Source organism: Hippocampus guttulatus, chromosome 21, assembly GCF_054856545.1.
Source record: "Hippocampus guttulatus isolate MCC_2025c chromosome 21, RoL_Hgut_1.0, whole genome shotgun sequence".
Lineage (NCBI taxonomy): Eukaryota > Metazoa > Chordata > Actinopteri > Syngnathiformes > Syngnathidae > Hippocampus > Hippocampus guttulatus.
This window is the reverse complement of record NC_141281.1, coordinates 3,251,441-3,267,475: the sequence shown is the minus strand read 5'-3', so window position 1 is coordinate 3,267,475 and position 16,035 is coordinate 3,251,441. Positions and strand designations below refer to the sequence as shown.

The 16,035-nt window shown below is 45.4% G+C and overlaps 2 protein-coding genes across 3 annotated transcripts in view; one reads left to right on the top strand and one right to left on the bottom strand.

Moving 5' to 3' along the window:
• Nucleotides 1–5,041, bottom strand: part of LOC147186733 (uncharacterized) — a 66,894-nt gene extending 61,853 nt beyond the window's left edge. Inside the window, exon 1 of the mRNA XM_086102094.1 lies at nt 4,880–5,041. Coding sequence (XP_085958220.1) covers nt 4,880–4,909 — 30 coding nt within the window. The 5' untranslated portion in view covers nt 4,910–5,041. The remainder of the gene's footprint in view (nt 1–4,879) is intronic.
• Nucleotides 5,042–5,423: 382 nt separating this feature from the next.
• pex2 (peroxisomal biogenesis factor 2) lies at nt 5,424–10,277 on the top strand. 2 transcript variants are annotated; one of them, XM_086102652.1, is made up of 2 exons: nt 5,424–5,535; nt 8,844–10,277. In XM_086102652.1, exons 1-2 carry the CDS (start codon nt 5,532–5,534, stop codon nt 9,779–9,781), a joined length of 942 nt encoding a protein of 313 aa, XP_085958778.1. In that variant the 5' UTR covers nt 5,424–5,531; the 3' UTR covers nt 9,782–10,277. The 2 variants fall into 2 exon arrangements, with proteins under 2 accessions (XP_085958778.1, XP_085958777.1); XM_086102651.1 differs by lacking the exon at nt 5,424–5,535 and adding an exon at nt 6,034–6,576.
• The last annotated feature ends 5,758 nt before the right edge of the window (nt 10,278–16,035 follow it).

The window sequence follows — 16,035 nt, the reverse complement described above, 5'->3', positions numbered from 1 at the left end:
GCCTTACCTTTTACCTCCCTGTCCTCTCAAAATGTCCTTCGATGTAGCACCGGCGGTTGTTTTTGTCGCCCCACCTATTACAACCCACGAGCCCACCCGCTTTGAAAAGTCCTTGGATTGCAAATAGAGACAACGTCCCTGAAATGTCTACGCTGCTATCAGCACCGCTATTGATTTTAATTAGGCTAATTAGTTAATTATTTCATGGATCAAATGGGGGAATTCATTTCTGCCCGGTAGTGGGGGAGGATTCTCTCTGGCCATGGTGGGACAGTGGAGCTAATATGGTAATGAAGACTATCAATTATCACTCACAGCCAAGTCATTAACAAGCACATTAGCATAGTCAGCCACCGCAACGCCTTGACCTCCGGTTCTCGCTCTCACGTCTGTTTCGTTTTTCATCCGGGCCGCTGCCACTTCAAGTGATGCGCGAGAGTGCCCGCGAGAGAATGATCAAGGCCGCACGAGGGAGTTGTTGTGGAGTCAATGCCAAGCGTTGTACCTGAAAGGACATCTCGCTTTGACTTTAACGGTACAACAAAATTGTATTTGGAGATTAATATTATATTGGGTTGCCTGAAGTCTAAAGACGTTGCTAAGTTCAAAAGCTTGCGAAAAAAAATAAAAAAAAATCAGACGACGTGAACTTTAACCTCATTTAAACTGCTTCTATTGATCGCCATCAACGATGGCGCGCACAATGATGGGGGGCCAATTTGAACTTGTCCTTTTGCATTGAGGTGATGCAGAAAACCCTCCACTGTCATCGGGATAGCTTTGTGTGGCATTTTGAGGGTTAAAGGTCATTGACCATACGAGAATTGGATTCGCTACAAAGCCAGGTGCGAAAAGAAATGAAATCGCTTCTTCTGATATCAATGTTTCTTTTTTACATTGTGGAATCCATAAAGCTGACTTGGTTTAAAAAAAAAAAAGTGTTTATTTAGGTTAGAGTTAGGGTATTGGTTTGTTGACAGAAAAGCCACTACTACTTTATCCAAATATCGTATCAAAATCGGTCACGTTCTATTGAATTGTATGGTTTGAAAAAAGAGATACATCGATTTGTGTGAAATGGTTAGGCCTTAAGTCAATATGTATCACATCGGTTAAAAAAAGAAATAATTGCTCTCGGGCAAAAGGTGGAGCCCAAATCTCGATTCTGGATATGAAGGCACCGCCAACGCCTAAAAAGAGATGAATGAACAGGGATGTGAAATGTTATTTTCAAAGTCGCGCCGTGTCCAACGCAGTCCTGTGTTGTGTCAACGTGGAAGACGACGTACACCCTCCCACCGCTTTGGAGAGCCAAAAGACAAAAGAATAGTTACGCTTGTTCTAACGCACAGAATACAAAGACCGAAATGATGCCTGCAAAAACTCTGGACAGAGGATTGTCAATTTGAGTCCGACCCTATTGTACAACAAGCTAGACAAGACCTTACACGACAATTCAATCCAGATGCTCGCCAAGCTCCGATTATAGAGTTCATTGCATTGTTTACATGCTGGAAAGGTCCATAAGTAGCTCTAAATGCTCTTCATTTGATTGGATTTCACATTATGGACATCAGAGCAGAAACGCACTGTTGTCCCCGGACGACTATAATAGACTGTTGCGCGAGTGACTCCATTTGTTTGTATTTGTGTACCAATCGAGAGGGTGAAAACATCCAAAGCGGCCTCAATGGACAGCCGGCCCACAATTCAAGTTTGGCGAGTTAACACAATGGAGATGCTTCTAATTTTTTGCACCACTTTCTTCAACTGCTGAGACGCTCTTTTTTTTTTTTTTGTTACCATCAATGCCAAAACAGTTCTACTGTCTCACCAAATAGGCAGAAGGATTTTTATTTGTTATGTTTGGTAGTATTTTGAACAAAGAAAATGTCATTTTTATCAGCTCGGCAATTTTGCCCTTGTCTATTCCGGCAAGAATAAGCTCTTGGTCATTATCACTTTAAGTGGACGTGTACTGTATTTATTTATTTTTTGCAATGTAAACATGTTTATTCTGCAGCCTATTCAGGAAATGCACCAAACAAAAGCCCCAGGAGGTGAAGGTGGAAAGCTGTTGAATACAAAGAACTGTAGCGTATTGTATTCCGGTGACTTTTGCAAACTGCACGGAGAGGACACAACGCTGCCCTGCCGACCTCCACCGCAAAAGCAGGCATGTACTTGAATGTGCCGTATAATAGGCCGCAACTACATTTCCACATGAAAAAAAGAAATAAATAAATCACACGCGCTCAACAAAAGAGTGGCCATTACTGAACCCGAACAATACAAGAAGCCCACACAAAAGTGATCATGACAACTTTCCCGTCTTGATTCCATGCGGTCTTTAATTTTGAAAAAGAGGATTGGCAAGTACCATTATGCTCTCATGCCCATGTCAACATTTTTTGCTGAAAAATAAAACCCACTACAACTGTGCAACAACTTCTCAAGTCACAATTCATTTCGTGATGCTCACAGAAGTACCAGTTTCAAATTTCAACCGCACAGGCAAGCATTGCTTGAATAACACGTTTACATTCTTGACACTCTTACAACGGTAAAAATAGAGATGATAACATTTATATTCTATCAAGCAACCGGGAGCGAGACGACTATACCTCTTTCCTATGTCGCCATAAGTTGCATCTGGAGTTCTATGGTCATCAAGTCACTTTTCCCACAGGGACCCACCAAGTAAGTGACAGAGAAAAGTACAGTTGTGGGGGCAAAACATTCAGAGGTTCAGGGGAGTTTAAATCCCAGTCGAATTGTTGAAGTCATGCCTGTCATGCATGACGGTGCTTCGGTCAGCATAGATGTCTGGTTGAATTTTGCATTGGATCACTTTAGAGTTTCCACTATTAAAATATTCACTCTGAAACCTTTGACGACCATCATTCCAGCTATGCCCAGTCCAAATTTCTGCCGGCGCGATTCAAAGGTTTGTGTTCTACTACGGTATGATAGTTTGCACGGGGTAAATCTGTAGGTCTTGCTACCACGGGGCACCAGAAACATCCCATAAGTCGAGCATTAGAAGAGAAGGTTAAAAAAAAAAAGCATCATCGAGATCTAGGAGTGCAAAGCTGATGCCACTCGCACCTCCTCTGTATTATTGAATAATGCATCATAATAACCACAGGCTTGTTGTTAGAAGGACCATGCTTGTTTCTTAACATCATGACTGCCCTACTTTTATCATGTGCAAGAGGGGGTATTGAATTGGCATTAATGTTTCAAAGGTTTGCTACCAGCCAAAACAAAAGCCTAGAGCTGAGATAAACAAACATACAGTACTTGCATGACAGGGGTGCCAGATTATGAGACCCCCCCTAAAAAAATGTGTATATATACAGTATACTGTGTATATATATATCATGCTTTAATAAGACGAGAAATGTGAAGACCACATTGCATCCAGTATTTCCCATTTGTTTAGGATACTCCTTGCATGCTATGAAAGATGAACATCTTAGCCAGGTTCATGCTGTGAAGCTAGAATCCACCGATTTAATAATTTGATTAAAAATAATTTGGTGGTTTGATGATAAAATGCTGCATCCAAAAGTGCTAATGCAATGGGACCACAATGGGCACTTGCTTTCAGTCTATGGTGAAGAGTATATAGGAGAGGACACCAAAAAAAAAAAAAACTGTGGCGGTAAGCAAAGTAAAAAGTGCTACACTGAATGATGGTGAATATCAATTAGACTCAAAGAGCATCAGCTTCGAGGAATTGTTTGGAATTGTGGAAAGAAATGCAGTAAGCCTCATTTGAATCATTTTTGAGTGATTAAAAACTCTTAAACGTCCACGGTGAGCGAGTAGCTTCACAAAAATGCAAGTTAGGCTTCTTTGACGAAGGTGCATAATTTCTATATGATAAAAGGCAAAGTTGCACATGCAATACGGTTCGGGAGCAACACAAACCCACGGTGGGTTGAATTACTTCATCTTTTTCAGTGGACAGGCTTTATGATGGAGAGTTCACATCAGCCTTTAGGACAAGGGAGCCGCTGGGTTCTAAACACATAACCTCGTTAAGAAGGCCCTTGAATGGGCCTGGCTGACCAAAAGCCGTCTCTAAAACCTTGTTACGCTTAAGTTGATGCACAGCCCAGCTCAGGCAGACTACATTCTGTCGTTAAATTATGTCACATGACAATCCAGATGATTAGAAAGCTCACTTGCGTTTTTTTTTTAATATGAGTTGGGATCAGTCTAACTGATCTGTGCCACTCCGATTGAACCATAATGCAATTTGCCACCTGTTACAATTGCCATAGCTTTATGAAAGTGGCCCCTGTACTTCCTCCTGCTATTTGTCTGGCAGAACAGAGGCCATCTCCTGATGAGCATATCCCAGGGAAATGGACGTTCTTTGATTTGGACTGGATGTATAGTAACCCAATAACAATAGTTGGTGGGAGCAAATTATGCGATACAAAATTCAATTGATTCAATTTGTACTTGTTTTTTTTTTTTTAACTAAATGCTGAATCCACTGTGTTGTTTTGAAGCATATTGTTCCGGTGTACTGTAAACTGAATAAATATCAAATGTTTAATCGTGGTTTCTCTCGATTTATTTCGTTTATATCTGGGCAAATGGCAATGAAAGTGATGTTCTGGTCTTTTCCGTCCAATTGCAACGGCACTTCCTTGTAAGACAGTCTGAGTGTTCAAAGGAAAAATCTTATTTGACTTTACGTGCATACTGTATATAAGGGAAAACAAAACGTAAGTACCCTTCAGTAAATTACCTCAAAATGTCCTAACTGACCACAGCACTCGTGAAGGCAAAACTTTTTTTCCCCTATATCCCAAAGTGCATGTGTATCTAACGACGTGCCCGATGAGTAATGCGATCTCACCTGCAGCATCACCTCTGAGTTTGCCCTCATGTCCAATTCCGGGTATCTCAACCTTTGCGCGTGCAGTGTTTTGAATTCCTTCGAAAGTTGTTGAAATGGGTTTGCCGGTGAGCTCTGTGTGACATCCTGTACTTGAAAGTTTGCGGACGCGTTGACAGCGGTGCTCTCTTCTTCCGCAATTAGGCGTTGCCCTGGATGCATTTAATTGAAGTTCACGCGTGCAGAGTTGTTTTCCAAACAAGTGCACCGCCTTTCATTGAAGAGGCAAGCCCTCATCGTGTCGTGGGTGATTACTAAACGACAGAGGAAAACAACAGCAGCACATCACGAATGAAAGACAATATATTCGAATTATTGTCCTTTTGTCCATTGTTTCGTCTCCATGGGAGGTTACCACAACAGAAAAGGTCCTCTTTATTTTATTTTAAAGGGCACACGCTCTCAACACAGTTTACCGCTGCGTTGACGTTTCGTCACCTGATTGGCTATAGGGTTTCATCATGGAGTGTTTGGTGACGTAACATCTCACTATTGGTCACTTTCTTTGACGGGGCGGGATCAACGTTGCATCCCGGAAAAACATGGTTGCGTTGTCTGTCAGGATCACAGTGCTGAGGAATTCCTCGTAAACACTGAATTTACTTACCTCGAAATGGGTAACAATATTTCTTCTGTCACGCGGAAACGTTTTTTTTTATAATATTAAATCTCATACGTAATCTATTCCCGCACACCCCGCTTGTTTCGAAGAGCATATTATCACTGTCGGATGTCTCGTATGTGTCCACAGCGTCGATCTTTTGTCAGTACTTTCAACATGACTATTGCTTTTACTATCGATTGCCTGTAAATTAAATCAGAAAACCGCCAGATTACTAGCATTCGATGTAACGTGCAGACCAAGATGAAACTGCAGCACTGGCTGCATTACTTTGAGAATGTCGCACACTCCTCCCATTTGATTCTTGTTATTCTACTAAATAATCAATGCCAGAGATCAAGGTCTCTGACATCTAGATTCAAGGCTAACTTGATCTTATTGATTTCTTTTGACTATTCACTTCATCTTTCTCATCCCAATCATCACTCCTCTACTCTTATCTGTCCTGCGGTTATATCAGCTTTTTTTTTTCCAGTGGCTTTGAATGCGCTGCTCTCACACAGACTAATCCCGTCTCTGATTATCTAATAATGCTCTTTACTTATCACGAAAAAGAATCAGATGTGGGGTTTTTGAAGACTGATGGGTGCCAAAAAGTTTTAAAACAGAGGGCAATGCAATTTTAAGCAGTGAATGGAGTATGATAAACATGACCCATGGCTAGCCTGGACCTGAACAAACACCCTTACTTTACACCCAAGACAGACTTGGCCCACTGAATAGGTACGGCCTACGGCCGAAGTAATGTAGTCATTGAAACGCCAGATGTCCGAATGGTGGTACGGAATCATCATGAAGCTTTGCTGCTTTTGTGTACTGTATAAGAACAAAATGCAATGGCCTTTTTAGCATCCGCCTTCCTTTCACCCCCTGCTCTTGACACCCTCATCCCCTCCCTTGACACCAAAGCCAAGGTCAAGAAGAAAGTGGCGTTTTCCTGCGTCTAAAGGGTACTCCCTGGGCGCCTTGCCCCTCACTATGGCAGATATGCTTCAGGAATGTTCCCTCCTCTTTTATTGTGGCCGTCAGTTTCAAGGTCAGCTCCTATGGACATGCGTGCTTATCTGCCCCCACCCCTCATATTTTGTTCCTCCTTGGCTATCTTTGCGCCCAGTTTTTTCCCCTTCCACTGTATCAGCAAACAGTAGCACCACAGCGCAGCCGGGGGTTTCAGGATGCCTTGTCTGACATATCGGTCTTTTTAATCTGTCCGATTATCACATCCCCGACTGGGGGCGGGGACTCTGATGTATTTCTTTGTGTGTGTGTGTGACTTGTTTTTTAAATCCCTGAACTTTTCCACCTGGCCTTGTGACTCTGCGAGGGATGCCGTTTTGTCGGGATTGATTGGTTGCCCGGCTGAGCCGCCAGGAGGGAATTATTAAGTAAATCGACCGCATGTACGTGCGGGTTTTATACGAGTGAGCTTCCGCCGTCTGCGTGCAGCCGCTCTCCAGTGTGGCTTGCGCACACGAAGCCCTCGACTCTGACACAACGCCTGACTTTTGACTACACGATAGCCATGGATTTCTCGCTGTCCAACAATACTGTATGTGCCCCGTAAATTCAAATGGCACTGACTGAAGTGTCCGCTTGTTGTATATCTGGCAAGTGCGGCAAGTCTGAAAGGAAACTGTCGATAGCAATCCCGGCTATTGATATGGCAGTGGGCCGGAGATGCAACATGCCCCCCGACTCTGCGCTATCCTCTGGATCCCACTACATCATAATTACATTAATATTGACAGACCCTTGACAATAGTCACATTACTATTGATAGGTGGCTGTCAATACAGTGTTTCCCCAAATAAAACTGATTCATTCAGAACTTGTAAACTGCTCGATAAAGGGCTTTGAAAAGAATATTGGACCCGGCTGGGCTTACTCCTGCCGGGAGTGCTGGTGTTGCTGCTGTGATGGGGCTTTTCTGCACCTGGCTATGTGTGTCTGCGTGTGTGTGTGTGTTTGGCTAGATTGAGCACAGTATTAGCGCATAGATCAAGGCTACTCTTGACAAACCTGCACTAAGTAAATAGTCCGTCCACACGCAAGGCACATAATCTGCACCTTTTTTTTTTTCACGTCAAGGCAAAACTTTAAGATTAAGCTAAACAAAAAGGAGCCTGTTGAGTGGTTACTTCACACTTGGAGGCTACTTTTATTTATTTTTTAATCCAAACTCCCCTTGGGTCACATGCGCGGTTCTAGTCACGAAATAATTTCAAATTCAACTCAATGAATGTGTCACACCTGCTTGCTTCAACACAAATTCAGCCCTTCCTTCCATCGATTTGCTAATTCTGACTTCGTTGGACGGCAACTCGTCCATCCATTGAAACATCATGAACACAGAGACGGGAGCGAACCATTGCCCCGCGCATTACATGAGCTCTCCCCCACCTGTGAGCCTTCTGAAGTGACCATCATCTCCCTCTCTTTCTGTCACAACTGCCATATTTACCCCATGGAAATCTCCAAAGCCTCATGACAAATCCAGTTCAGCCAGACACAAAAGCCAGTGTCAAAAAGCGCCCCTCTCGGGCTCTCTCCGTCACTCTTTTGCTCCGTCTCTCCCTTGTGCGAGCGAGTTGCCCACTTCCTAAGCGTTTCGGTGGAGGAAAGGGGCCAGATAAAAACCGGGGAAGTGAAAGCGGTTTGCCGCACAAAATAGTCCGGACGTCACAACGGCGCGATCCCGCATGGAGTCGACTACGGGGAGCGGAAGACTGTTCCACATTTGGCAGATGTTGACGGCGTAGCAGAGACTGTGCCGTTAGCCTAATCCCTCGTGATGTGATTTGTATACACACTCACTATCTCCAGAGGGTGCAGGCACCAGGAGCCTCGGGCCTCGTTGTGTGCGTGTGCTTATACACTGGAGGGAGATGACGACCCCTCCCCACCCGTTCCTTTGCATTGCACGGCTCAAAGGTTGCATTAAGGATGGATTTTAAATGTGAAAAGTGATTTCCCTCCGTATGTATGAGGAGAAAATCAGCTTCCAAACAAGATGGCCTTCGCCTCAGGGACCCTGATCCTGCTCCACAACCAAGTTGTTCTCGACTCGTTTTGACTCTGTGGCTACTTTCCCAAGTGTGGCATGTGAAATAGATTGGCCACGGTGCTGCCGGTACGATCAGGAAATCAAGTCGAGCAAAGTCAATTAGTGGGCGTCTTTGAATAATCATTCAGGCACGTTGCGGATCCAAGACGTAGGGAAAGAGGACCACTGGGGTCGTTCTGCGTGTGCATGCCGTAAACACTGCGAACCAAGATTGACATCTGTCGTTGTTGTTTTCGCAGGTATGGAAAAGGAGGGCGAAAGCGCTTGTGAGCCGGCGATCCCCGTCCTGCGCATCAGCCAACTGGATGCTCTGGAGCTCGACTCGGTCCTCGAGCAGTTGCTGTGGACCCAGTTGTGCCACTGCTTCCAGAATTTCCGCCCGGGCCTCCTCACCCCTCTGGAGCCCGAACTGAAGGCTTTGCTGCAGCTGCTCCTCTGGAGGTTCACTCTGTATCCCGGCAGCGCCACAGTTGGCCAGTCTTTACTGAGCCTCCGCTACCGCAACATCTCCACCTCCCCGAACCTCCGCAAGTCTCTGTCCCACAGGCAGAAGTTGGCTCTGCTTCTGCTAACGGGAGGTCCTCGCTGGCTCCAAGAGCGATCCCACAGCCTCCGACGGTGCCTCGGTTTGACGTCAGGAGCTCCTCTTTCTGAGGGATTCCAAAAGGCCCTGCGCAATTCCCTGGCTGCGCTTTCAGGCCTTGCCCGTCTCGCAAGCATCGTCAACTTTCTTGCGTTTCTCAGAACGGGTTACCACCCGGTCCTGGCTGAAAGGATGGTTGGTGCTCAAGCGGTTTTTAGCGAGCCGAGCGTGACGCGGGACGTGACGTACCAATACGTGAATCGGGAGCTGCTGTGGCACGGCTTTGCCGAGTTCCTCATTTTCCTGTTGCCGCTCATCAACACGAGCAAAGTGAAAGCTAGCATCTATTCCTTTGTGCTCGGGAGGGAGCCAAGCGGCGTGGGCGGCGCGCGGGACAAAGAGGGGGCGTGGCGAGAGTGCGCGCTTTGTGGCGAGTGGCCGACCATGCCTCACGCGCTCGGTTGCCCGCATGTTTTCTGCTACTATTGTATCAAAAGTCAGAGCGTTGCCAACGATTGCTTCCGCTGTCCAAAATGTGGCACGGAGGCGATGCGACTGGAGCCCGCCAAAATCGAGACGCTGGTCAGGCATTAGAAGGCCGTTTTGTCCATTTTGAGCAGCCCCCGTCTCTCCCGCCTGGTTAATCCAAGGGAAATGAAATAAGCATTTTATTTTTCAATCGAAAGAATTGAGGAATGATATAACTGACGGTAGAATTGAACGTCGGGCTATATAACGCCTTCTGATTCACAACCGTTGGAGTTCATGTTTTTATGACGTCTGCGTTGCTTCTGAACACATCCACGATCTCTGTTTAATGTCGGCGCACGTGTATTGACAATCCGTTTCTCTGGCTGGACTTCGGACGGAACTGTTTGTCTTTGACTGACTGGACAGACTACCGAACCCCCCCCCCCCCCCCCCGCCCCCGAGCATACATTTAATTAAAGAATGTGTTGATTTATGCTTCAAATTCTCTCCAACTATGTGCGTGTTTGTTGAAATGGGAATATTTGTTCTGATGAAAAATGCAGAAAGTCAGCTGAATAAATAATGGAGGGGATTTCTGATGCCTCTCATCATGGCTAAATTAGCATTTGTTGTGTATTCTGTGCCTAAATTGTATTTCAACATCATTAAAATTGATTTTGGGCCTTCTCTTGGGTGTTTATTCGGTTAAGTGGAGGGAGGGAGATGAGGGAAAGTTATAACAATCATGGCGCTTGCCTCTAGACAGGCCTGGTCGTGATCCATTTTCACAGCGCCCCGACATCCTGGAGATCAAGGGGGCAGCCGGGGGCTTGGATTGACTCACGCGCACTCACACACACTTGACAGCGAGCCTCTCTCCTCCCTTGGCCCTTCTCTCTCTTGCTTGCCTTTCCATCTCTTCCCCACTCGTAATCTCCAGGGCCCTTGCCCCCATAAGACTGTCGTAAACTGTACCAAAACCCCGGCAGTCGTCTTCTTCCTCACAGGCGAATTACTCTCTAATCCCTGTAATGAGTCCAAAGATGCTTATTTATGCTGGAGTTAACCTCCACCAGTGAGCCCAGCCCCGGGCGAAACGCGCCCCGGCTGAGTGAGGCCTTTCCTGGCTGACGAGAGCAGAGGGAAGGTTTTGGTTGGGGAGGGGCGAGGGGGGCTGCTACCCCCCCGCAACCCCTACCCCCTTCCATTCTACACTCTCGTCACTGGGCTTTAATTGCCGACTGTGCAAACCATCACTCTCGGATCAACCAGAGACAGGAAGTTACTGCATCTCAACAAGATCTCATGAGAATCGAGAAAGGGAAGGTGCAAAATGTTACTTTTAGAACTCAACTGTTGTCATTAATAGACACATATTATATTTCAGTGCATACAAGTACCTCTGTTCGTTTTTTTTCATTATGCCATAGCAGCAGAATACCACAGCCAGGAAGTGTCCGACGCTCAGGGCTTTGTGAGCATCCTACGCTTATTCACAGAAGGAAGGAAAAGCCCCGAGGATCTCTTGGTCGACGTACCGGTTGAACGTCTGGTCCACATTAGAGGGGAAAACTCACAGCTTGCGCTTAGGGTTTGACGTATATCACTCGTGACAACACTACTGGGACCTTTCGGACATACCTGCGATGTGAAACCGTGATTCTGTGGACACTTGGAATTCCCTCGCCCCCCCTCACCGGGGACATTTTGACTAATGAAGCCTGTAGTAATGCGCATAAAGCCTGAGCCAGGAGCAGCTGCTTGTCAATATTTCATGCACTACATTACATTCATGGACTTCAAGTCCCAGAAAGAGAGATGAGGGATGGAGATACGATCACCGTGAATGCCGCCGGGACATGTCATTGTCTTAACATTCCACGAGACTTACACTATAAACCTTTTTTTTTTTTTTTTTTTTTTGCAGACAGTATTCTACAAGTCTTAATAGAGGTCCCCCAGTTCCCAGGAAAGATAAAGCCGAAGGAGTACCGGTATATTAAAATCTCTTAATTGAGTGAGAGCATGGATGGAATTAGCCACGTGTTGGGGGGGGGGGGGGGCTGCAGACTTAGGTAGGTAGCGAAGGCCGCATTAAGCCTATCTGTCTTTGGATCTTTTCCAATTCACGGGCTCCGTGTGGAGAAGCAAAGTCGGAAGAAGACCCCCCCCCACACACACCCCCCCATTCCCAGTGGCTATGTAAAGCAATCTGCACATTCGCACGTCGCCATTTAGGGAGCAAATTGGCCCTGTGCCCCCACTGACGAAGGTTTTAAGAGAAAGGGAATTAACGGGCATTGAATCCCTAACTCGAGCTCCTTCTTTGATGAGCCTCTTTATCCGCCTGTACCTCATCTCCATTTCTTTCATGTGACTCACTGATTTTCCTGATTAAATAGTTTTCGAGAAAGAAAAGAATCTCCGTGCTTCTTTCGTCACGGGCCTTTGGATGTTGTTGTTTCTCAACCGGGGGCGATTTGAAGTTAAAGATTGGACTTGACGTAAAATGCGCGGTATCTCATCGAAACAAATATATTTGTCGGTTTTCGACACCTGCGCGCTTTTTCCTCATGTTGTAGCTTGCCCAAAATGTCGATGGGAGTGCTCTATCGCTCATGTTTCATCTGCTCAATAAAAGACGAGCCTGAAATAAAACAGGAACACATTCCTCCGAGGTTGTTAAATGCGAGGTGTGCTGGAGAGTTCAGAGCTCGGAGAGCGTTTTCCGCACACCTGCCGGGCTTTGTGTACCACCGGGCCCAATTATCCTCGTCTCCCTCCTCCTCTTAAGCGCCTCTTCACTCGAACGGGTCAGGGGGACAATCAATCACACCCAAAATAAGGAAGTCATTTCCGCAGCCTCCGTGCGGTGCTTGCATCTCTGACCTTGAGGAAGAAGCCGTCATATTTGGCACGTACCGATGGAATTTGGAAGAGCCGAGCGAGCCGCATTGGACATCCGCGACACGTGTGAGGAAACCAAAATGCTGCGGAAAGTCCTGATGCGACCGTCTGATGTTTCCTTTGGGGAACTCCTGGGTGCAGCCCGTATGTCAAATGTTGTGGCTTCTGACAACCTGAGAGCAAAAGGAACGTTAGATCCTGTGTTAACGCCACGCTTTGGATCTGTGGCAGCTTGAGGCACAAGAAGAGCAGTTCGGTTGAAAGAGGAGTTCAAGTCAGGACTGTTGCTACAGGTTTGCCATATATGGCGACAAGACAGTGTTGACATTTTTTTACTTGATTGTTTTTATGGTTAATATTATTTTTTTTAACAAAAAGTAAGCAAAAGAAACGCTCCTTTTGTCAAAGTTATCTTTTAAACTACATAACAGTAACGCAGTGCAATAAAGATGTACAATAGCAACATTTTTTCCCCCATATATTAGTTTTAAAAGCAAAACCTTTGAAATCATGACGAAAAGATTCATCCATCCATTTTGGCCGCTTGAATCCGGGATCTCGTTCTTTCGTTGGTGACCGTAGGTGAGGGTAGTAATGGAGATTGACCGGTAAATTGAGAGCTTTGCCTTTTGGCTAAATGATTCTATTTAGCCAAACTATTATTTGTTCGGAGGCATTTATGACATATCAATAAAAACGACGAATGCTTTTTCTTTCTGATCCCTTCACTCAAAAGCAGGCATCAAATCGATGAAACAAACTTTCCTTGCCCTATTATTGGAGGAATTGGGACAGAAGAGGCAAATCAACAACCAGAGGGAATCGTGGGGATCATCCACAGGGGCACTGCAGTCTACTTAAGGTCTCATCTGTTTGTGTTCTAGGCCAGAGTTTCCAAACATTCATGTCAACGCACCCATTTTACATTATGAAAAAAAAAAAAACCTCACGACACACCGACCACAAAAATCATGATGATCTATCCTCAAGGTCCTCACAAACTGACTTGTAACGTCATGACTTATTCTGTTATTTCAATCACAAAAGCTGGATGCGCAGGTGTCTTGCAGCAACTCGATGAGCAATAATCTGCACACATACTTCCAGACGTCCCAGTGAATTTCCTGGGACTTAAGGCACCAGGCCGGCTCTTTGAAACTCCTGATAACCTCTTCAAGTGTGATTGAAGCTCTATTTGTTCAGGAATGTGGTGCGCAGCTCAAAATTTCTTTTTTGCCCTCAAAGGCATGTGAATGATGGCATGCGTTTGGCTGGAGTGTTACTTCCAGGGGTTCCAGAATGCTCCAAAACAGAATTGGACTCCACAAAAGTAGTCAGAGATAAGGTTGATAACAAATGTTTATGAACAGAAGGCAAGACCGACAAAGTCCCAAAAAAAAAAAAAAAACAAACAAAAAACGCTGGTAACAAGGAACCAGCGTGAAACCAGAAAAAACCAAAAGCGCTTGCAAAAGGCAAGATAAACATAAATTGCTCGTCACTCAAAGGAAAACCAAAACACAAGAAATATCAACTGAGAAATAACAAGAATGACTCACATGAAAAAAAAATACCAAGACAAAAACATGGCAAGAAGCTATGAGGCAAAGAGCAATAATGTCTACAATAATCAAGCATTTGGAAACAAGAGCAGTGTGCGACAATGGCTGCGGAATAATCTGACAGGTTCTCAAAGTGGCGGCGTTTTAAATAGGCAGCTGGTTAGCGAGGGAGATCGGTGACAGGTGCGCCTGCTGCAGGGAAACGCCCTTCACTCCTGCTCGAGCTCAAACATCAACAAACACAACCCTGACAGTTACCAGTTTTTCAAGAAAGGAAAAGCACAGTACAATAAAATCCATCCATATCCATATATATCTGTATCTATATATAAGTAGATATGGAGAGAGAGAGAGAGAGAGAGAGAGAGAGAGAGATTAGTCCTACTAATTCGACTCCGTCTGGTAGTATCAGAGCCAAGTTGGGTATAAAACGCTGAATGGATTGAATGGATGTAAAGGGCTTTGGATGGATAGGACTTTAAACGGATGCGTGCAGATAACACGATGGCATTTTTTTTTTAATGCTAAAGCACATTGACTTTTCAGTCTGGATTTCGAGGAAGGGATGAGATATTTGTGGTTGCCGTGGATACAAGCGTGGGAAGATCTTGCCATGCGGGAGATTTGCGTCAACCTGTATGCACTCGCTCTGCCAAACACATGCACCCAAAAATTCTTCCGACCATCAAGCAGTGTCGAGCAATGTATTGATTGAATTTGGTATTGACATCATTTCCTTGAATTAAAGTTACTGTGGTACACCCGCACGTGAGAATGAAATCCAAAGGGCGATAGAGCTTTCTGATAACTTGGCTATAATATGTTATTGCTGAGGCTTACTAGGTGGCTGCGTCAACAATTGTCGAGCATGATGCACGCGAGTGTTGACTTTCCTGTGCCAAGCCGCAGCAGGAGCTTCCATCCGCAAAGAGCCACACAGCATATGCGCACATCCACGGTGCTCAGCCTCAAAGTCAAATTAAAAAAGGCACGCAACGAAGGGGAGCGTCTCTGCTCTTCAGAACACATTTTTCTATCAGACAGGAGACATATTGCTGACTAACTATTGTCAGATGTTGGCAAATTCCACATATTTTTCATATCCGGCTCCTCGAAACCTGGGGGCCACCGCTTCAAGACTCAAAGCACATCATCCAAAAAAGATGCCGCTTGACCTCGGGAGCAGAAATGCGCCAAATATCCCTCCTGTTTTCTCCAGAAATCGTTTTACCAATATAAATGCAATACCACAGGCTATAAATCATTTAGGAATTCATTTGAGAAAAGACATTTATTTGTGGAGGTGTGCTCATCAATAAAGGTGGCTCGTACGCAGCTTTAGTTATATATTCATGCATTCAGTAGATTCAGTTATTCATTTATTCACTCATTCACAAGGCCCATGCATAAGTCCCCATGTGTGTGTTTACGGCTCTATGAGTGTGTGTGTGTGTTGACCTGCGGTGTAACCGTACTATGCTGCGGGCTAGTGCACTTCCCCGGGGGGCTCTCATCTTTTACTGAGCCCTGACAGAAGATGGAGGCTGGGAGAGGGGGTCCGCTGCATTAAAAAGCCTTTACCTAGTTCTGATTTATCACCCCCTGCCTCACACACACACACGCACACACACACACACACACACACACACACACACACACACACACACACACACACACACACACACACACACGCCAACCTCACGCCATCTCACCATTCCTCGCCGCAGCTCAGTTCTACACTCTATCAAACACACAGACACAGATGCACATTCACACACCATCAAGCACACAGTGGTTTCATTTTAAGATGGCCGCCGTGAAGACAAGCATAGGGGAGCAAACCGCCGCCGCGCTATACCGCAGTGGTGATTTTATTTCATTCATACATAAGGCTGGAATACATTTGCG